General features: G+C 43.7%; 2 protein-coding genes across 4 annotated transcripts in view; one reads left to right on the forward strand and one right to left on the reverse strand.

Moving 5' to 3' along the window:
* LOC143362763 (uncharacterized) overlaps positions 1 to 23,732 on the forward strand; it is a 222,795-nt gene extending 199,063 nt beyond the window's left edge. Inside the window, exons 5-7 of the mRNA XM_076803193.1 lie at positions 738 to 984; positions 22,451 to 23,202; positions 23,233 to 23,732. Of these exons, the coding sequence (XP_076659308.1) occupies positions 738 to 984; positions 22,451 to 22,536 (333 nt within the window). The 3' untranslated portion in view covers positions 22,537 to 23,202; positions 23,233 to 23,732. The remainder of the gene's footprint in view (positions 1 to 737; positions 985 to 22,450; positions 23,203 to 23,232) is intronic.
* LOC143362757 (odorant receptor Or2-like) overlaps positions 1 to 24,154 on the reverse strand; it is a 361,950-nt gene that overhangs the window by 184,824 nt on the left and 152,972 nt on the right. The window lies entirely within an intron of this gene.

Genomic DNA, 24,154 nt, shown 5'->3' on the forward strand with positions numbered 1-24,154 from the left:
TGCGATTCAGCTCTCACCGTCGGCTGTTCAACCGAATAACTTACTTTCGACGCCATCACCGGTTCTTAGAACGATAATGATCCATTAAGAAACTCGGAACTCGAGCATTCCAGTGAATACTACGGGTTTAGCTTGGCCGGCGCCTTTTTCGTGAGCGCAAGCACACAAAAAGAGAAAGGGCCGAAAGGGAGACAGGAGCGAGAGAGAGATATGTATATATAGAGCAAGAGAAAGAGAGAGAGAGAAGGGTAAAAAGGGAAAACGTTAATCGGAAGAACACGGCACCGGAAATGGTGAAGTCTTTCGACTTTTCATCGAACTGGAAGGAGTCGTCTTTGTGCTTAACGGAGGGTGCCAGCATGCGGTAGGGAAGGACGATAGGAAAGGGATGAAGTGGAACGAGCGAGGCGAAGGGTTCGGTTCCCGATTCCAGATGAACGGATTTCGTTAAAAGCAGATTTACATTTCCTCAGCTCCACGGCCTTCCCTTTCTCTCTCCCTCTCGCACCCCCTCTCTCTCTCTCTCTCTCTTCTTCTATTTCTCGTTCTGCTCGTTCCCTCCCCGTTCGCATGGTCTCACTTTCTCTCTCTCTCTCTCCCTCTTTTTGGTGGAAACGTTCTCCAACCGTTCGTGCACTCAGCTCTCACGCGACTGAATTCCCGTTCCACCCCGTCTCGCGGCGCCCCCGCCGAACCATCTGAAATTTCTCGATGAATTCACGCTTGATTTCCTATAGGTGGATTCCAACACAAAACATCAGCCGCAGCAGTATCCGCCGCAGAAGTGGGATCGCAACGATAGCGCGTCCCACGTCGATCAGCCGGAGAATCTTCAGTGGATCGAGATCACGGTGAACCTCCAACAGTTCCATTTCTCGAACGGCCAGTTGAACCTGCGATGCAGCGCTCAGATTCCCGGTATATACTCGGCGGTGAGCGAGGTGCAGCTTGGACCCGGTCTACGCGAACCCGTGCCGGAAAGAGGTAACAATAATTTTCCGCACAGTCTCGGCGTCTTTGTTTAACGCACGGTTGTCGTCGTGCGTCTGCCCGCGACCCACACTTTCACATTCGGCGAGCCTGTCTCGTGAAAACAAGCGATTCGTAGGAATTTTTTAAAAATTACTACGGTGAACTCTAGATATATCTCGACATATTTATTTTTATTGACGTGGCGCGTAGGATATAGTGCATCGGAAAGAAATTTGACCGTGAAATTCAATTTTCAATTTTCCTTGATTCTCAAGGTCAAGGACAATTTTGCGGCAACTGTTACAAGACCAAACATTTCTTTACACCCTGTACAGAGTGTCACAAAGGTATACGTCACCTTTGATTTGTGATTCTACACCTACGATAATTGCTGGTAATTGACATAAAAAAATTTCCCGCAAAATTGACCTTGACCTTGAGGATCAAGGTCAAAGAAACAAAATTGTTCAATCGTGTTCTACCGGTCATAAGGATCAACTTCGTGAGAGAAACCATGGGTCGCATCTGAACCGTTCTCTTAACAAATGATGTTGCATTTCTTATAATTTTTGCAGCTATGGTGGCCGTGACATATAATTTCGTGACACCGTGGTACATGATAATCTAGCCTCCCCGTACAGAAAGACAAAAAGAAAAGAGAAGGGTGAATTCAAGGTAAACCCGTACCGGACACAAAAATTGGTTGGAAATCTTACAATTTATAATTTTGTCCAAGTCGCAAGGTTCAATTGTCATTATTTATTTACGATAACATTGAGCTTCAAAATCTGCAGTTTTAACCTTCAGCTTTAGTATTAAATTGTTATACATCCTTTAGCTAAGAAACCCAATATGAGAGAACAAACGTTTAGGGTACTAACGATCTGGTTAATTAATTAGAACTGTACATCCACGATTAAAAGCATTTTAATCGTGGTTTAACCGTGTTCTACCGGTCATAAGGATCAGCTTCGTGAAAGAAAAACCATGTGTCGCATCTGAACCGTTCTCTTAACAAATGATGTTGCATTTCCTATAATTTTTGCAGCTATGGTGGCCGTAACATATAATCTAGCCTCCCCGTACAGAAAGACAAAAAGAAAAGAGATGGGTGAATTCGAGGTAAACCCGTATCGGACACAAAAATGCAGACGCCGCGAGCAATTCGGTGGTGGAATTAGTCTGGCCGTGTCCGCGGCCAAAGTAATGCAAGACGCGACACTAAGCGCGCCGGGGTTATCGAGAATGCTCGACGATCCGGGGATTCTTCCCGAAATCCAGTAATTTCGCCGGCCGACGACGGAGGAGGAGTGGGGGTGGGGGTGGGGGGGCAGGCCATGGATTATCTCTGGTGTTATTAATTACGCGACAGGTACCCAGGTGGTTGCTTCCGGTTCACGTCGAAAACTAAACCACGCCGGTCCCGTATCACGGCGGGGGCAGCCATGCGTCGCCATAAGATGTCAGGCGAGCCGCGACAGGAATTCCGGCCGGTATATATACATGGGAACTAGGGGAACGATATCGCATGGGGGATGGAAAGAATGGATGGGAATGGTTAAGGTAGGCGGGGGTGCGACGAGGGGTTAATAGGGGATCGAGGGATGGGGGAGGAGAGGGTGGCTGACGGAAGGTAATAGGGGCCGAGGCTCTACCCGTGGCCGGTCAATTAAATCTCGTCGACGTCGCGTGCAGGAAGCGAGCGCAGCGTGCACCGGAGGCTTCCTTTCCGAATTCGAGTGGGTGGACCCTAACTCTCGAAATTTATTAGCCTGTGCGACCGACCGGCTAATTCCCGGCTAGGTAGTCCGAGCGTGCAACTATTACCCGCAGCGTACACCAACTGGCCGCAAGCAGGCTCGTCGAGAGGCAGGTGCGCGGACCGCCATGTCCAAACAAAACGCGGAACGATTTTTCGAATTTATGCCGACAGGATTATTGTGTATAGCGGCACACCGCCGCGGCGCCGCCGCCGGCCGGCCGGCCGGCAAACACGTCGCATAGTGGACTGGAAACCTGGTTTTTCCTTTTTCCCTGGCCAAAATTCAAGTTTCATATTTCGAAAATATTTTTCTAGACACCGATCAATTCGATATCGAGAATATTTAGCCGTTTCGCTTTTCGCTTATGAAACCCCAAAATTCCTGACGTCGCACAGTGGTCCCAATCGACGATTTAGGAGGAAGAAATACTAAAATCATTTTTTCTGTTGAGCACAATACCGTTATTTATAAATTTTCATTCTACATTGAACGAGACCATAACGAAGTCGATGCGAAATTATATACATATTGTTTTACACTTCCACTTGAAAAATTTGCAGCTCCTGTACTTTTTAGCTTATTTTCTAAATAATTTACGAGTATATGACGATTCTTGGTCATAGTCGACTGCATAACACCTAATTCCTTCGGGTGAATAACCATGTACCGCCGAGTTATACCACGCACTCTGTCTACAAAAAAAATTATTTCTCAGAAAATGGCAACTAAAGGCAAACAATTTTCGAATTTGTATCAAGTATAAGAATGTTACTATCGCCCAAAAATAGTTTCAATTAGTAACATTTAGTAACTTGGGTTCTGCACTCCACAACACGTGGAATAGCTTACAAAAGAAACGAAGACCATGTATATCAAGATGTCCCGAAGTAGAAATAATAATATGAGCCATTAAATTGAAACAAATTTTTAGTTTTATATTTACCGTCAACTGTGGAATTCATATTATTATGAATATGAAAGTATTTATAACACCAGGTAACCAGAACACACGTTTTCAGATACACTATTTCGCGACAAGCGATCGAGTAACGTAATACAATGATGCGTTGCGACGTGATATTTGCGTTCGTCATTTGTTTCATTGTTAATGAAACTAATACCAGAGGTCACTTTGTGTCTCTGTGGGATATATAGTACATAAAAAATTCACTGATACGTGTTTTTTGTTACCTTTAATTTTGAACTTTTTTCCTCCTAATTCATCGATTGGGACCACTGTGCGTCGCCCGCTCTATTTTGCTTCTGCTCCTTCTCGACTTCATTCACGTCAAATATCGCTTAAACCAAGTATAAACACGTCAGAGTGCCCATCCATCTAGCGGACAGACAAGTTAGCGCCTTGATTCCGCCGGCTAGAAGCCTGCTCTCTCTCTCTCTCTCTCTCTCTCTCTTTCTCTCTCTCTCTCTTTCTCTCTCTCTCTCTCGACTAGCATGACTGAAACAAGGCTAAACTACTGCCAAGTGGGGCTGTGATATAATGGGCATGACGAGCCCATTATAAATAAGGAGTCCTGTAATCGACACTAGAAACGTGACGGGAATGTTAACACATCTTTGTCGACGACATGTTATTGAGTCGCTGAAATGAATTTACCCTTGTGCTCTGAAAGTATCAATTTACTGACGCACCGTGGTCAACTGTACGCTATTTGTCAAACGCAATCACTAATGCAAACGTTTAAATCTGTTGCTCGCTAGCCACTCTAACGTTGATAAACAATGGATAGTGGATTCTGAATATACAGTGTTTACTCTATATATGTCCCAAATTCCTAGCCGATAAAAGTCCCAGAACTATCCCCACTACCACTGGATAGATCCCGTGAGGGGCCAAGAATTTCAAGAGACCTGGGTCTCTCCTCAATAGTATCTCCTGGCCGATACATGTCTTTGCCCAGACCCATATTTTGGACAAATATCGAGTAAACTCTGCACATCTAATACATTAAATGCCTAGTCGATAAAAGTCCCAGAACTATTCCCACTACCGCTGGGTATATCCCATGAGAGGCCAAGAAGCTCGAGAGACCTGGGTCTCATATTTTGGACATGTATCGAGTAAACTCTGCGTATCTAATACATTAAATTCCTAGCCGATAAAAGTCCCAGAACTATCCCCACTACCACTGGATAGATCCCGTGAGGGGCCAAGAATCTCAAGAGACCTGGGTTTCTCCTGAATAGTATCTCCTGGCCGATTCATGTCTTTGTCCAGATCCATGTTTTGGACAAATATCGAGTAAACACTGCGCATCTAATACATTAAATGCCTAGCCGATAAAAGTCCCAGAACTATCCCCACTACCGCTGGGTATATCCCATGAGAGGCCAAGAATCTCAAGAGACCTGGGTCTCTCCTGAATAGTATCTCCTGGCCGATTCATGTCTTTGCCCAGACCCATGTTTTGGACATGTATCGAGTAAACACTGCGCATCTAATATCTTTATGTTTAATCCAACGTCTGAGGTATTTCTATCGTTATAGCAAACTAGGGATATGCCCAGTTTGAAATTGCCGATTGTAATGAAACTCGGTATAATAAGAACTCGATATATGTCCAAAACGCGAGTCTAGCCAGGGACATATATCGGCCAGGAGATATACAGAAGCTCTAGAGTCCTCGGTTCAAGGCCCCCCACCGGATATACCCCGTGGCAGTGGGGATAGTTCTATGACAGTTACAGGCTAGGCATTTGAGACATATATAGTGTAGATCGGTTTAATAGGAATACGATTCTCGCAACAGACGGTTTAAACGAACAATGGGAACGATGCAATTTCCTTGACAAAGGGTAATGGGTCACATTGTATCGCCCGGCTAGTTACAGCGTGGCGAGTCGCAAGAAAGGGCCGTAAAATTTCGTCGAGTTTTTATCGACGAGCCGCATCGCGTGATTAAATTGAATTCTAGCGCGTGAAAGTGGAATATGATGGATGGCGTTCAACGGACAGCGGCCGCCCATCGTTTTCAAAACGGCGAAGAATTCGCTATCCTCTTACGAGGAAATAATTTCACACTGCTCATATATTAATATTCGCGACATTCGAATTGAACCGCGTTTATTACACATTCGTTTGGACGTTTGAGTGCCCCGGGTCCCATTTCGAGGAAATTCCTATATTGCACGCGATTAAAATGACGGGGATTCTTCAACTTTCAGTCAGAATATTGCATACCGTTCATTCTTTTTGAAATCTGCCTGCGCAGTTGGATTCCTTATTAAAACGTTAATTGACACGAACGTTTTCACGAAATCACAGCAATTCATTTCGTGAAACCGTGACGAAAAAAAATTCATTTTTATTATCGTGATTCCTTGGACGACCCTCTTCCGGTTCTGTCACTTGATCGATCTCTTCTTCCAGTCCTAACAAAATTGAGCTTGCGCGCGAGTATGTCATAATTAGAATTCGTTTGTCACACCTTGTTACAAAATTCTGTAATTCAGTTGTGATCGACGCGGCTGTCAACGCGTTAACAAAATATACGACTTTGTTGTCGCAGTGTTTTCCCGGTTCTGTTAGGTGTACGCAAAATGTTCAGTCTTTTGCAATCGATCATAGACTGCAGATTTCACGCGTTTATGACAAAAATGAATAGAACTAAAAACATTTTTAAAAAACACATACTTATTGTACTATTTTCAACTGATTAAAACGATTAAGGAAAGAAACAAACGTCTACTTGGGACAATTTTTGTTTTGCAGAAAAATCTGCAGAAAGATTGCAGATCTTTGTGCAAAATAATCGACAGTAAATAAGACAACATCAACAATAAAAAAGTACTTATATATCAACATCGACCTCCTCATTTTCCCCATAAACGCATGAATGTAGCTCAAGTTATGATTAAACTTCAGCTTGGCAACCCAGAAATTTTTAACTTTTTACAATGTAATCCTGTACATATTGGCGAGACAATTCCAAAAATCGAAGTTTTAAGGCGAGGAAAATCGCCGGTTCGCCCCCGTACTGACACATAGAAATTCCAATTTTCTTTTCTTTTATTCGCCAGTGTGATTTGTAGGTGTTTCTGGTGTAGGTGTAATAGGTCCTGTTCTCGTCTTAGGAGACACAATTGACGCCCGAGTGGAATTCCGGCGCGACCTTTGTTTTTCCCGAAGACGTGTACCTCTGGCAAATGGCAATCCACACTTCAAATAAGCCATGTGAACTGCTTGCGTCCCGGGCCGAGCTCCATTGTCCCAGACACACCGAGACCCAAACATGTGTTTAGACATTCCGCACGCTTGATACCGACAGGGATCATACCTCTGCCAAGCCTATCAGAAGCACTAAATCTGTTCAATTGATCAGATATACGTTGCGTATGCTCGATATGGTAGATGCTAACTTCAGCTACGTTTGGCTGACATTTCAGATACATTAGGCGTGCCAGTAGCAGCTCATAGTGGTTCATTTATAATGTTCTGTCCTCCGAAAGCGGTACTGGTGGTCACTGGAAATGTTAATATATTTCTACGAAATCTCACGTAGACCATAAGTCGGTATAATCTGTCCACAATGCTAATACAGTCTAATTACCTCCATTATGTTGCTTTCGCTTTCCACTAAACAAGTCTGGTGGCCACTACATCTTTGTGGTCTATGAAAATTCGTAATTATAACTAGACGTTCGATTTTACACGTTTACGGTGGAAATGAGTAAATCAAACACGAAACAGTAACATAAATATTTAAGGCATTCAAAAATGCTGTTGCGTTATTCCCAACCCGTTAAAATGATTAAGATACGACATAAATATCTATGTAGCCCATTTATCTTGGAATTAAATCAGACAATTTTTGTTTTGCATATAAATCCGCAGTTTAATTATAACATACATTTTCCTGTACGGTTATAACTCCATAATAGAAACGGTGAAGATACTTCTGCGGACAATTCATTCTCTCGTGCACGCGTTGCAATAAAAGCCATCTAATCCGCAGCTTGTAATTTTCAGAAAGGGTTGGAAACGAATCATTTGAATTGTCGATATTCGGTGAATTTATAACTTTTCCGTGACAATATCGTTTCCATATTTTACAAGAGGATGCACCGGCATTTACTAATAGAATATAATAGAAACGGAAGGTTGCAACAAAGAAATGATTAGTGTCGCCATCTAGCCGATCGACATGCAAAAATTGAAAAAGGATCGAGGATCGTTGACGGCGGATGCGTGGTATAAAAATCCCAGCGTTAAATCGAATTGACACTCGCGATTCGACGGGAGAGTAAATTTTTTCGAATATTTCGAAATTACGCGACAGTATTTTGCATGTGCAGCTTTAATCCATTGACTGGTATTCAATTGTGTTGTTTCGGGATAGACAATCAGCTATGCCGCGGTGAACCAGAGTTATTTGGGATAGGCAATCAACTATGCAGTGGTAAACCGAGATATCTCACGTGATACGAAGGGAAAGTACAAATGTGGGTCAATGATAGCAGAATACCACGGTATTGTGTCTCTGGTGTAATACTGAAAATCTGGAACTGCTTGTGCGCTAGCGCGGAGAACATTTTAATGGAGGTACGATTCCGGTGTGAAACAGCGAACTCGAAAAAGTTCTAACGATAGAATACACCCCGTGTCCCCAAATTAAACAATTCGTTTTTATCGCGTCGCCTCGTGCGTAATAATTGAACTACGTGAGCGCTAGTCAACAAATTTCACAATTATCCACATTATCTATGGTCGATCATTAATTTTATTTTTAAATATTAGGTATTAGCAGCGTAACAAGACTAATGTTGTTAATTATTTAAAGTCGTTGTTTTATGTATCAACACTCTTCTTTGATTCCGTTAATAATTAATAATATAGTTGTGTTGTGTCGATGATATATTGCAAGTATATTGAGGCGGACAAACAAAGCAGTATATGCAAAACTTCTATGTCTTTAACTATAGCAACTTAAAAGTTTGTCGTCTTGTAAATCGTTTTCGTAACCTCTTTGTAAAAATCAAAATTCCGACTTTTTTAATTCCGATTCCGTTAGATACAATGTTGCTGAAAAGAATCGAAGTGATCTCTATTTCGTTTTTTAAACTAAAACCTTTCTGCTAATTTACGTATCGCAATCCATTTCCGTATAATTACTGCCCAACGTTTGTTCGAAAATGTTTTTTTATCGGGCTATCGGATAAGCGTGAAATGCTACGCCCCAGGGGCAAACGCATTACGTTTCGGTTATTTTCTCCGATTCGGGCAAAAATGAGCGAATAAAATCAATTGCTATTTAAAGTATAATATGACCAGAAGTAGTATGCAAAAATTCGGAGAGATACTTTGCGGTACCTTTTTTAAAACTCGAATCGAAGTTGATAAAGATTTAACGCGAAAATTTTGGGACAAACAAGGCGCCGTCATACAGTGTTTACTTGATATATGTCCAAAACAGGGGTCTAGCCACGGACATATATCGGCCAGGAGACTTTTACCATTGTTCGATCCACGACTTTTATCGGCTAGGCATCTGGGACATATATACAGTAAACACTGTACTATCACTGTACCTGTGAAAATCAAATTAATCGAAACATTCAGCGAATAGCACGTATTTCAGAAAATATACAGTGATTTCTCTATATATGTCACCGAGGCCTCGATGATAAACGTCGCGGAATTATCCCCGTGAGGGGCCACGATGCTCGAGAGGCTTCGGACGCTAAGGACAGTAAACATAACTTTACTTGATACATGACACTGGCGTGTTGTTGACATATATCGAGAATTCGGGACCCCGACAAAACTCGGAATTTGGTATTCGATTTACGCTTCAGTTTGAACAGTAAATTCATAAATTTAGTTAAAATTATGTGTAGTATTACAAACAACATTATATCGTTAATATTCGTCGAGACCCTTTTTCTCGGATTCCATACTTCGAAAATTGGAATTTTCTGCATTGTCCCGGACAATATGCGTCGTTCGGAGGGGTTCCGTCACGAATTCAATGGAATCGGAATTAGATTGCCGTACAAAGAAATGAAGTCATCCTGGGAGAATTTGACCGTGGATCGAGCACATGCTATCAAGATTTGTCCCTCCGAATTTCGCCTGGTCGGCGGCCCCGCGAAAAATCGTGCGTGCTCGCAGAAGTTCGAGGGACGAGCAACAGTGAAATTCTCTCTCTCTCTCTCTCTCTCTCTCTCTCTCTCTCTCTCGGTTCTGCATCTTCTTTCCCGATAGAATGAAGGGGTACGTAAGATTCGGTCTCGTTGAGAAACTTGTTCCGTGGAAAATGTCGACTGTAGGGTTCTCGCCCGCCCGTTACGAAAGTTCGGCTCCTCGTCTAGCCCGGTTTCTCTCTTGACCCGTTTAAAACCCATCTCGCCCATTCCCATCGTCTTGCTTTCTGTCTTTCTCGCGTGCCTCCGACCCCCGGGCAGCAGGCGGCCTTCGTTCCCTCTGGCTGCGCGAATCTCTTCCGGATTCCCTGGACACTGATCCCACGTGTGTAACGACCAACTAAAAGGGGGAACCGAAACGTTCGAATGTCTTCGAATCTGTTTCTACCGGTCGGCGGAGTTCCGCGATAAATCGTTAATGTTCCTCGGATCGACGGAAATGTATACAAACGCGTCCAGCATCGCCAGTAATTCTTCCACGTCCTTATCGGACACCTGATTTTATCGAACAGCTCAAAGTGTTCATTAGATTTCTTGTAATGCTTTTCTTTCTATTAACCCCCGAAATCTTAAGCTTCGAGCCGTCACACACTGGCTCAGACCGAAGAATGTCCATTTGATAAAAAAGCAACTTGCTCAAATCGATGCTTATTAGAAATTATATTAGACATTTATTAGAACAAGCATTGAAAAATATACACTTTACGAGTCCTATTTGTCACCGAAAAAATGACAGCCTTTACTCGATATATGTCCAAAACACGGGTCTAACTAAGAACATGTATCGGACAGGAGATTCCATTCTCCTGGAGATACTATTCTTTGAACGACAACCACGAATGTTTTGTATCTGCATTATGGCTAAAAAAAGAACAGGTAAATAAAAAATGTCCAAACATCCAAACAAACGCTTAAATATGTGTTAACGATAATTGTCATTTTCTCCTGTGTCAAAAAAAAATATTCGAGTTGATTAGGGACGCAATTTAACACTGGTTACCTCGGGCGTCTGACCATTGCTAGTTTCCTCCACTTAATACTGGTTAGCGTGGATTACTGACTTGCCATAGTAAATATGTATACGTTTGTTAGTAGATATAATACGAGCTCTAGGCAGACGGTACAACCAAGCTTGAAATTACAAATGGCTGACAAATTTTTAGTATTAATTCGTTCGAAAATAGCAATTTTTATCGAAGGATACTACTGCACATTTTCTACTTGTTTCTCCGGGCTCGGAATTTTACCATCAACTTGATCTCGTTTCGTAAGTAATGTATGGTTAATGCATTATTTACTATCTTTTAGATGATTCATCTACGTGCTTATGGAAAAAATCTCGCTTCTGTAGTCAGGAATAGTGGAAGATTAATTACAAGTCTTTAAAGCAAATATTTCACGCGTCGAGAGTAATCTGATGGTATAAATTTGAAAGAGTACCATGAATAATTACTACCTACGGTTAACTACCTACGAGAACAGATCCTAGACCATTTTTAGAGCAATCTATCTTTCGGTAACGAGTGAGGATACTTGATTCCTAATTACAGTGCTTCGTTTGCGGCCGGGGTTAAAAATACACTTCGGAAGGTACGTCTCCTTAAATTCATAATAATCTCAAACATTTCAAGATCATTGCCGGCAAACCTAATGCAACGCGTTCTAGAATGCTGAGAAGAAAACTACAAAAATTGATATGTTTTAAATGAAATATGAATCACACGATAAAACCAAAAATTACGACATATAGAATAAAGAAAAAAAGCAGTATTGGACAGTATGCGAAGTCATCGGCAGAAGGTCTGTTACAATGTAAATGTAACTGACATTAAGCTGTCCATATTGAATTGTAAGATTTTATTTGAATCCACTTTTTAAAAATTTGCCTACAAAAATAGAAAATTGCACAAATATCCGCACTCTAATAATGACAACGGACTGCTTTTGCATTCTGCAAACGACTAACAATTACAACTTACATTTTCGTCGAACTCGATTCAACAAAAATCAGTTGCCGATCGTCCTTTACAAATCACTAACAAAAAAAAAAAACAGGAGAGAAAAAAGTCGATTATTCGATGATCAAAAGCGGAGAACCGCTTCGACAGACAAAATTCGTTCTTTGATTCTCGATATTATGCGGCGGCTTGGTCGTTCCGTGTGACAATATTTGAATAGGTTCGATAGATGATTCAAAAGCCATTCCCGTGAATCCCTGTTTTTCCTTCATCTCGCCGGGTAATAAGACTAAGACGTGGCGGAATACTAAAGCTGTAATAAAATTTCCGGGACGGCGCGGCGGGGACGGAAAAGTCTCTCGCAAGGGACACCATTAAACGGAACGCCAATAGATTTTCCGTCCCGCGTTCTTTGTTCGTTCAGCCGAGGGAAAAGTCAATTTCGTAAAAACAATTCTGTCGACCACGGGCCAGGGAGTAATATGTACGAATCAACGGAGCCCGGCAGCGGCAGCAGCAGCCTGCGAAAGACTTGGTGTGAACGAAATGAAATTACCACGAGCGCGGAAACCGAAAGAATTCCTGAAACGTCGGTGCCACGGGTCTCTGATGGGAAAGGGACCAAAACGAAGGAGCGCGCGCGACGGGTTTCGAATTAGTTGAGAGCCACACTATTTTTCGATGTATCAATCCGCCGGCCTCGTCCCGGATATATCTTTTTACGAAACCGTCTCCAAGATCCTTTCTCTGCTCCACACCGATCATCGCCGCGGTCTTTTCATCTTGACGGGTCACGTGATCGTTGAAAATTAAAACCGAACCTAGCAAATAAATATTAAAAGTTCGGTGCCTCTTTATTCCGCCGGTCGTGTAACTACAATTTAAATGTACACAGTGTTTACTCTAAGTAAACAGTGATTTCTCTATATATGTCGCCAAGGCCTGGATGATAAACGTCACTGAATTATCCCCAGTACCGCGGGGTATATCCCGTGAGGGGCCACGAAGCTCGAGAGGCCTCGGTAAATATAACACGGCTCGGGGTATGTCTCCTGGACGATATATGTCGCTGTCAAGACCCGTGTTGTTGACATATATCGAGAATTCACTGTATTGATCGAGCCACCGAGGAGATTCACTGTCCTGCTCTACGTTCGACAGTGTAACAAAGAATAGTATCTCCTGGACGATATTTGTCACTGGGCAGACCCATGTTTTGGACATACATCGTGTAGATATGTACATACATAGTGTGCATTGAAATATTGATCGAGGCGTCGAGGAAGAAATAATTTCAGATTGCTCGCGGTATGGATCGGATTGTTGATACGAAACGCATAAAAATTGTAGCAAAAATATCGGTTTAAATAACAAACAGCCGTTTCAAGTAGGCGGAGGATGGAAGTGGAGATCGCGGACAGATTATCTTGCGCGAAAATAACCGAGCGAGAAACGGCACCGGCGAAAGTTGGGAAAACATGATTCGCGGGACGATGGAAACGGCATGTAACGTCTATGGGTTTTCAGTAAGAGCTTTTGCAGTGGAACTCAAGTGACCGTGCCACTCCGAGGAGTCCATGTAGCTTAAGCTGCGGGGAAATCTGGAGAGTTCTTGATATAAAAACTCTCCAGACAAACTTCACGAGTCGGCATTCTAAAGCTCTCCCTGACACGAGTCCTCCAAAGTTTTACAGAAACGATTTACATAGAATATACATAAGGGCAAAGGACGCGGTCATTGTTGCGCGTAGTCGCGCGTGTCTCCGTGTTTCCGCGTTGCTCTTCAGGAGCCACGAAAATTCGCCGAGATACCGAACTTGCGAAAAAGCTTAATCCGCGACCGGTGATCGCATAACTTCGCGAATTACAGGGGATTAAGCTGGAGATTTTCGGAACGGAGAAAACTTGCGTTTTTCGGCGCCGACTTGGAGGAGTGGGGGGCACTGTACAGACCCAAACATCTATTACAGTCTTCCCTCCGAGAGTGACCAATCGACTACGGGTTTTGTGCATTTATGAGAACAACGATTTGCTGTGATTCAAAACAATAGAAACATTGAAAGAATTTAAGAACGTCAACGTGTTGTCTTCAGCTTGTTTTTAAGAAGTTTTTCCAGAATATTACTATTGAACATATGGGACTAGACTCCGTTCGAGTGTGAGTGTGCTGCCACACTCGCACAACGTTAGGCGTGCATGTAAGTATAGGAGAATTTCAAGGGTTCGGATCTTAGGTTCTCCGCCTTCGTGACGCGAAGATGGGGCTTTTAAGTAGTTTTAATTACCCGCTCGATGAAAGATCAATCGAGAGGGACTTGATCTTCCAGAAGTCCTACTTCACACTTCGTTCACTCGAGCTCAGTCTACACCCTGAAATTTCCCGAAAGCCACGAAGTCAAATCAAAAAGATTTTAAAATTTTAAGATGCGAAAAAACGATCTCCAAAAATCGTTGTATTTCACGTCGCGTTTTGAACATGCTCTCTACGGAATTTCGATGTTTGTTCGAACGAGGTTCGGTCACTTCCGGTTGGAAAACTGTACAGTATTATTTCCGTAACTGTCGCCAAGGTCTCTACCGTAACTGTCCGAATGTCATCCCCACCACTGGGGAGAACCCCTTGGGAACCAGTCAAGCGATAAACGCGATTGCATCTTTTCTAATTGTTGATCTTTTCTATGAAACTTTTTACCATCGCTCTTTTTACGTTCGTCTCGTTTAACTGTCGCTCGGCAGACCCGCCTTTGCGACAGTTACGGAGATATTAGTGTATCTCGCTCCGTATTCACTTTGCAGTTTTCCATTCGAGCAAATTCCGCTCGCTCCCGTTTAAAATAGTCTCGCAGAGCGCTGACAGAATTTTAATGGAAACTTTGCGAGGCCGAATAACTTTTCGAAAATAGGTAATTCGACTGCCGGACCAGCCACGGAACAGCCGGGCCCGGCTCCTGGCAGCTTCCTGTTTCACGAAATTCGCGGACCGTCCGAAATTTTCGATCGTTTCGCGACGCGATGGAGAATAAGGCAATTGTTCGCATATCGATGAATTTTAATTCCGATATTATTTAGTCTAGCGATCTTTTATACATAATGATATTCGTGAATCGCGTGTTTTTCGCGGGACATAAGAAACGCAAATGCAGCTTTTCGATTGCAGGGGACAATTGAAATGCTCCTCTTATCGTGCATGCACCGCACAGTTCGCGTGCCTGATTTTTAGACGATTTTGATACATTTCAAAAAGGCGGTCTCTCTGTTCAACAACGTGGTCCACAATTTACCAAATATTGATTGAAAATTATTTATTCCAGCAATATGTAGCATTCACCGTTCCGAATTCTCGGCAAATTTGCTAACGGAAATTAGATATATCCGCATTGTCTGCAGTCCCGAATAATCCTTGCGAAAATAATGGCACTGTCGGCATTTCAGGTGGTTCAATAATAAGCATTGATTGCAGCGCGATCAAAATTAACTGGTCGCTTTACTAAACCTGACAGCCTCACTATGCATTCCCACCATAACATTCTCTCTACTTGCTATCCTCATCGTAACATTATCTATACGCAACAACCAGAACATAGTTCTATGCACATATTATCTCTCGCTTTCCAAAACAATCAGACAAACGCCAATTACGATCTATGTGCATCGGGCAGGGCCTATAACTTTGGACCAATACACCTAAACGTCGAAAATAGACTTGGACAAATTGAGTATTCCGTACGAACGACATATATCGGCTAGGAGATACTATTCTTCGATCCGCGGTCCTGGTCGCCGAGGAGTGTAAATACGTTCGTCCTACAATTTATTAGTCAAAGTCGCACTGCGACTATTGAGCGTGTGCTTTGCGCCGTGTCACAACTATCTGCTAATCAACAAACAATCGAAAGATACTTTTCCGACCAAAATTACCTGCCGAACTGAGCCGAATAAAAAATATTTTAAAACCAAAAATAAGTGACAAGAACCTCCCGAAGAAAATTCCAGAAACTCTTGCCCGCACCCCGTATTTCTCGAAGTTACGTTCTCTTTTTTCAAACCGACATGTACCGTCTAATTAACTTTCTTTCACGACAGGACTAATAAGTAACAGCGATTCCGCGAAGCGTAAACGGTTCCTTTAATCGGACTCAATAGAAGCAATTCCCGACGAATTACTACATCTTCGATCTGCTGCTCGGCAATAAAATTGGACGGTCAGTCGTCGATCTATCACGAAAACATCACGCTAATAGAGGATCGGCCGCCCGTCCTTCAGGGAGGAATGCCACGATTGCTCCGACGCGACGATGCGTCTAATCGAGGAAATTCCTATACAGGGTGTTCGGCTACAGATGGTAGAAAATTTTAGGGGCGATTCCCCATCGCAATACAAGACGAAAATAAAGAGTAAAAAAATTTCTATTTCGGCTTCGTTCGTCAGTTACAGCTTCCTTTCGATATAAGACACAAAATCGTCTTCTTCTTTTGAAGTTGTTCGCGTGACATCGCTTAGTGACAGAAAGGAAGGGTATGTTCTGTCCTGTTCCATGGAAACACACAGTGGTTACTCGATAATTGTCAAAAACACGGGCCAGCGACATATATCGTCCAGGAGGTACTATTCTTTGATCCATGCCGGACGTATTGTAGAAAAGGACATCGAAGCTCTAGAAGCGACTAGACTCAACCTAAAATTTTCTCCCAACTGTAGTCGAACGCCCTGTACAGTCTTTACTCGATATATGTCCCAAATGCTTAGCCGAGAAAAGTCGCAGAACTATCTCCACTGCCGCGGAATATACTCGGTAAAGGGCCAGGAAACTCGAGAGTCCTCGGTCAAAGAATAATATCTCCTGTCCGATATATGTCAGTGGCTGGATCCGTGTGTTGGACATACATCAAATAACCACTGTATATACATTTTCCCGGAGCCCCGGCGAGAATTCGTTCTTGCTCGATCGGCTTCGTAAAACTAAATCGATATCGGCGTCGTGATCGGTCAACGTAATCGACGCGGACACACTTCCGATAATCACGGCGCTAAGCGTGCCCGCCGATCAATCACCGGATTCCGTAGCGCGCCGTTCGCCGAGTGCACCGTTCGGAGGAATGGCTCCGAGGATGGTTCGCGGTCCTCGTGCACCATGCACCGAGGATATTTCCCTATCTGACTGCACGCGGCTGTCCCGAATAGCTGTGTGTTCCACTGCGCGAACCCGTGCAGCCGATAAGCGACGTCGCTCGATGCCATCGTCGAGAACGATGTCGGTCGACTGGCCGAGAGAGACTCTCCGGCCATCCCCGGAGTTTCCTTCGCGGAGTAGTTTACCACCGGCACGGGGTCGGACACCGAATAATCAGGTATGCAAAGGTCTGATAACGGGTGCCATTCGTCGAGCGATTCGAGATGCTCGATGCATCTCTGCAGGTCTTGACGCGCGAACGCCCGACCCGTGACCCAACTGTTTCGACCCGGTGCACGCCGGGCCATTTTTGCTTCTGCGAAATCTCCGTCAAGCTCGAAATCGATGAAATTAATGAGATTCGTTAAAAACTGTCAGTAGAACAAGCATTTGGAAACAATCAAAACGAAGTAATGGACTATAGGAATCGTCTGACCATGGCTGACCAATTCTACTTCCTGCATATACTATAGCACGCAAGCCCAACGGACCGTCAAAGTCATTTTTCTCGAAAAGGAAGTGTTAAACCAAAAAATTACTCATTCTTTTCTATTCATATCGACCCGTGACCCAACTGTTTCGACCCGGTGCACGCCGGGCCATTTTTGCTTTCGCGAAATCTCCGTCAAACTCGAAATCGACGAAATTAATGAGATTCGTTAAAAACTGTCAGTAGAACAAGCATTTGGAAACAATCAAAACGAAGTAATGGACTGTAGGAATCGTCTGACGTGTCTGATCATGGCTGACCAATTCTACTTCCTGCATATACTATAGCACGCAAGCTCAACGAACCGTCAAACTCATTTTTCTCGAAAACGAAGTGTTAAACCAAAAAATAATTACGCTTTCTTTTTTATTCATATCGACCCGTGACCCAACCGTTTCGACCCGGTGCACGCCGGGCCATTTTTGCTTTCGCGAAATCTCCGTCAAACTCGAAATCGACGAAATTAATGAGATTCGTTAAAAACTGTCAGTAGAACAAGCATTTGGAAACAATCAAAACGAAGTAATGGACTATAGGAATCGTCTGACGTGTCTGATCATGGCTGACCAATTCTACTTCCTGCATATACTATAGCACGCAAGCCCAACGGACCGTCAAACTCATTTTTCTCGAAAACGAAGTGTTAAACCAAAAAATAATTACGCTTTCTTTTTTATTCATATCGACCCGTGACCCAACCGTTTCGACCCGGTGCACGCCGGGCCATTTTTGCTTTCGCGAAATCTCCGTCAAACTCGAAATCGACGAAATTAATGAGATTCGTTAAAAACTGTCAGTAGAACAAGCATTTGGAAACAATCAAAACGAAGTAATGGACTATAGGAATCGTCTGACGTGTCTGATCATGGCCGGCCAATTCTACTTCCTGCATATACTATAGCACGCAAGCCCAACGGACCTCCAAACGCATTTTCCTCGAAAACGAAGTGTTAAACCAAAAAAAATTACTCTTTCTTTTCGATTTATATTTTCATATAGATTCATATAGACAAGAAAATGTTTCTTAAAATTTCGTAGTACCTTAAATTTTTGAAGCACCTTATTTATCGAGGCAATGCTTTAACAGTAAACATTGCAATCCGTTGTATAACAGAGTCATTATGATTTGGGTATTTAAAAGGATTTTCGTGTATGTGGGTGGTAAAGTTTCAGATTAGGGACTACACTTTACTGTCTAGAACCGGGAGAAATTCGATTAGGATTTAAGGAGATTAGGCTATCGGCGGAAAACTAGTAGAGTAACGTTGTACGAGTAGTTGGACACCACTTAGAATTTGAGAATGTTATAGGTGCGCTATGATTTAGGTGTCTTGTTCGCGAGATATGTTCAAGGAAGTTCTAAGGGTATAATTGAAAAGAAAAAAGGGTTATAAATCTGATTAGGCGTGTGAGGTGATAATACAAAGCTGTGGATATGACATTGTGGCTCTTTTATTAGTTGATCCTTCGTGTGAGAGTGACGATGCGATTATGAGGTGGGTGGAGCGTAATCATTGCATTATGGCTGCCGGACCGAGGGGTAAACTTATCATCGAACTTCGTTTGTCGAAAATTAGATACATTACGCTGCTGATACTCTACTGTAATTTTCACACTCCACACAAACAGAATGCAACTCTGATAGTATTTGGTCTTTAATATGTCTGTAAATAATATATGTCGAGCATTTCATTTTCACTCTAGATAAGAGGAAGACATTTAATGATATTCATAAATTGGTATTGTATTTAAAAAATACGTCACGTCTCACGAACTAATTAAAATTTTAATGTACACGTCGAGGAAACGTGTCACGTACATCGCATGCAAAATATAATAATAATCTAATATAACAATATCTAAGTAAAGTGCAACTTCGAACGTAATCTCGCGTAAAGTGAATTTTACTCGCGACCAAAGGGCAGCTAATTACATGGTAAACAATTAAAAAATTAATTCGCAATTTATCGACGGTGTACAACTTCATCTAAAATAATCTGACAAGCAAAACCGCGAATAAAAACGACTAATAACCCGTCCGGCCACACCCTGTACAAATTTGAGAAAAATGGGGTTATAGAGAGCTAACCTTTTCCACTGAAATGCCGAGCATAATTTCTCATGAACTTTCTATGCCAGGCAACTAATGACGTAGTCGTTGAAACCCATCGAAGAATGAAGCGTCTAATAGCAATTAGTTATACGAATTTAACAAAGTTGGAAGCGTCTATGTTGACCACTATAAAGCACAGAGACATTATCGTCTGTGAATAAATTACAGTGCAAAGGACCAAGAAGATTTTCACGGTTCTACGGTTACGTACAAGAAAGGAAGCAAATACTGCATGAATTAGATACACGCATACTTGGAAATACGCTGTATAGATCATGGAACATTTGAATAATGGAGCAGTCGGATAACGAATGCCTCAGTCGCAGAAATTCTACTGTGTCTGACTATATGCAGAATGTTCTACTGTATCTCTAGATACAAAGACATTCCATTGTATCTGTCGATATAAAGACGTTCTACTGCATCCGCATGTGTGCAGACACTTTACTGTATCTCTATACTTAATTTAGTTAACCTTCCAACTGAGTGGCTTTTCAATAATAAATATTTAAACACGCGCAACGTATTAAAATTGGCCAGGATCAACGTAAGTATGGATATTATGACACAGTAAAATGAAAGAATTAATTGTTCAATTTAAAAGAAGACGAAAAGTAATTGACGGCTGATACGGTAACTAATAGCGATTGAAAGGTTAACATAAACAGTAGGATATTTATGTAAATTTTGGTCAATTTTTGGTTCACGTCGTTGATGCTAAAAGGGGCCACAGAATGGAGATAACAATCTCGCAACTTGAAAACGTGAATCACCAAAAGAAAAATTGGCAGAAAACGGTGTCTACTCGATGTATGTCCAAAAAACGGGTCCGGCCAGGGACAAGGATCGAACATTGTCGACAAATTCCGAAACAGCTCGGTGTTCGAAACCGTCGAGCTAATGGTACAAGTAAACGACATGGTTGCCATTGGTGCATCGTTGATCCAAAGGCAGGGAAGATGTTTAGCTCGCAGTCAATCCGGGAACATCTCCGGAATCTGCGGTTAGGTGTTCGGAGTGACAGTTCGATGAACTCGGTTTTAACAATGTAGTTGGGAGAAAGGATTAGTCGTGGCAAGTTTGACGCGTCATCAAGCCGTGTGCATAGCCAGGCGCGCGCTGATGCTCCCGATGATACCGTAAGCCTGAATTCTCTGCATCGATTGCAGGCGGCGTCTGTCGACGTCGGCTTCGTGTCGGATACGTGCTTTTCGTATGCCACTGTAGCCGCCGTAATCGATAACGCACGCCGGTCCCGCGACTCGGATTAAAATTCACCAATTATTACACCGTGCAGGTGTACGCGGGGTATCGATCCGCGTTCTATAATCTCATCAGACCCCGAAGTCTCGATCTGATAGGCGCGCACGGTGCTGTTATGTTACCGGCACAGTCACGATCCGAAGTTAGGCGAAACGGATCCTTTTAACGGGAACAAACCGCGCGGTGAACGTTGCCGAACGGAAACGTTGGGAACCGGAGTGGGATGCCTAACGATCCTTGCGGTGCCTCGTTTATTACGCTGTTTTATTTGATCGCGAGTTATGCGCTCACTTAGGGCGATCCAGTTATACGCTTAATCGACCTGGCGATACAAAATGGAATATGTAAATACGGGAATGATAAATGATAATGTATGCTAAAAGCGATTTGAGGAAGCCCGCCGCGATGATGTTTGTTAAAATTGATCCACCGCTGATGATTAAATCGCGTTTTCACTGATCACCGGGATCTTTAACCACTCACTGAGACACGAACAGCCACTTGCACAGACTGACGACCTTGTGTTGAAACATTTACATAAAAACCTTGCTTTTTATGGATTTTTATATTGCAACGAACATTTAGCAACGCTGTGGTAATACTATTTGCCACGTGGATGAGGAATATAGTCTTCGTGTTTCGGATATGATTATTTGATCACCCACTGTGAATTTGGACGAACGTTATTGTCGAAGCAAAAGCCAAAATCGCCAAAATGAATGACCCCACCACGGTCCTCAAATGATCGAAATTCATAGCATTAGCTACATTAATGTCTCGATCTACGATATATGTCGCGAAAAAGATTGTGCCACGTTTGGTATCATTTTAATCAGAAAAATGTCACAAACGTGCCAGTAATAGTTTCATACAGAACTAATGAGAAACTGAATAATTTCATCATTGTACACAAGGTGTCCGAAAAATTTTGTACCTCCTCTTGTACCTCAGCAGACAAAGCGTCTATACACGGTGTCCCAAAAACGTACTTCCTTGAAAAGGGCGATTCCTGATGTAATTTGAAATAACTTTGTCCTTTACGGAAAATATTCTCCACGGCTTTGTGAAGGAGTTATTAACAAAAAATGCAAGGACCAATCAGAGCGCTGCTACAGCGGAATGGCCACGCCCCGGCGACAGGTCTCACTGAGTGTAACGCTGCCATTGGCCTATCAGGAATCCGTCCGCAGTGCTCTGATAGGTCCTTGCTTTTTCGTGAATAATTCCTTAACAGGGTCGCGGAGAATATTTTCGTAAAGGAGAAAGTTACTTCGGATTACCTGAGGAATCGCCCTTTTCAAGGACAACGTTTCTGGGGCACCCTGTGCAGATGCTTTGTCCGCTCGTCATCCATGTGTAACAGCTAGAGATCAGAGCGTAGGCATCTGTATGCGATATAAGCGACGTTTCGGTCCGGAAGTTTTCGTACGTCGAGACATAACGGTATTCGGTTTCCAATCTCGGTAATGATCAGCCCCGACGACAGCGTCCGCGGCACGAAGACAAACCGAAGCCCTCGGGACAAGGTAATAATGTACGGTAACGTGTCTATGTTGCAGTGACCTCCGAAAACGGAAGCGAGGCTTCTACGGCCGCCTATTTGACGATGCTGATGCTGTGTATGCTGCAGCTGCTTCTGAGATAGTCGTGGCACGCCTGAGGTCACAGGAAAGGGAGCTCATGGGCGTCGCACGATAAACAGCGCACTAGTCAAAAGCCGGAGCAGGGGTGTAACTGGGCAGTACAAGGGTCAGCGGGGAGGTCTGCCGGCGCGAAAACTACTACTAATCTTGTTGCGAATCGGCATTGAGTATTACGTGTGTTTTTTAGCGTACACTAAAGAAAACCCCCGAAAGAAAAACGAGAAAAAAAAAAGAGAAAACAGTAAAATGGTTCAGTTCGTTCGTCACGGAAACAACCGAACACCAACCCCCCGTCGCCTTGCGTCCTCGATCACGATGTTCGCGGCGTCCGCCCAGGATCGGGACGCAGGATATCGGTTTATTGGCTATACGTATACACACTTACCACGCTCCAGCGGCGTCTAAACGTTCGGGGCGTCGTTAATGAACACCGCGCGCGGACAGGTTTACGGTCCGTGATACGCGCGACCTGCTCCCGGTACAGAGGCAATTAGCCGCGTTTGATTGCTGTATCACAATGCTCAAGCGATTTCGCGTCTGGTAAGTAAAACGAACAAACGGCTGGTCGTTCGAGAACGGGTGGAACGGACACCGAAGTCGGACCCCACGCATGCCTGCCGCGGCTACGTACGCATCGTGATGAGACGAGAAGAAGATCCCCGGCTGACGTGCGATCACGTATTGGTTCAGAGTGGAAGGGGCGCGACTCGTTTCTCAAGCATTTTCGGCTAGAGAGCCGAAATATTGGCTAAAACGGTCACACATACTGTGTAGCGTGTGACGTCAAAGCCTAAAAATTGGGACTACGGGAGCTTGTGAGGTGGGGATAGACACGGACCTAACGGTAAGACCGACCTCTTGCCCCTGTGACGTCACGGGGCTCTTCTCATTTCACCACGATACGTACTGTGTACGCGCCTCGCAAGAAGTCCCGCGAAAGGAATGCGGGGCTGATTGGTCAGAGTGGAAGGCCTCTAGCTGCTCTATTGGCTAAAGCGGTTGCACATACTATGTAGCGTGTGACGTCAGAGCCTAAGCGTTGGAGTACTGGAGCGTCAACGGTGGGGATAGGCGGAGTGCCGGCGCGCGAGACTTCTTGCGAGGCACGAACAGTACCAGCCTCCGTAGATCATCGATCCCCGTTGCGTGTAGTCCCCCTGTGGATCTGTGCGCTGGAATTGTTGGCGAACAACTTCGAAAAGACGCGACCACACACGATCTGATCGACAGATCGGGACGCAAGGTCCCGAAACGATCGGGGGACGTGTTCCGCAACTTCGGCCAGCGTCCTTCTTGATGTCCTGGCGACGTGCAGGGGTCTGTCGGACGTCTCGGATGTCCCGCCACCGTTCCAGGCGAAGATGCGTGTCACGGCGCGCTCTATATCCGCTCGGCCATTGTTCGCGAGCCAGGCCGAGACGACCGCGGATCGATTCCACGCGATTTCGATGCGTAGCAGCTAGTCAAGAGACGCGCGCCGGATTTCGAACTTCTCTTTGCCCTCGTCTTGTGCCCCACGTAGTCGAGGAGTATTGCCTATTGCTTCGTTGCAACGACGCTTCACCGGAACGAGTACAGCGAGCAACTCTGATACTTGGACACCATGGAATTTTTACCTTG

This window comes from Halictus rubicundus, chromosome 18 (genome assembly GCF_050948215.1).
Source record: "Halictus rubicundus isolate RS-2024b chromosome 18, iyHalRubi1_principal, whole genome shotgun sequence".
NCBI lineage: Eukaryota > Metazoa > Arthropoda > Insecta > Hymenoptera > Halictidae > Halictus > Halictus rubicundus.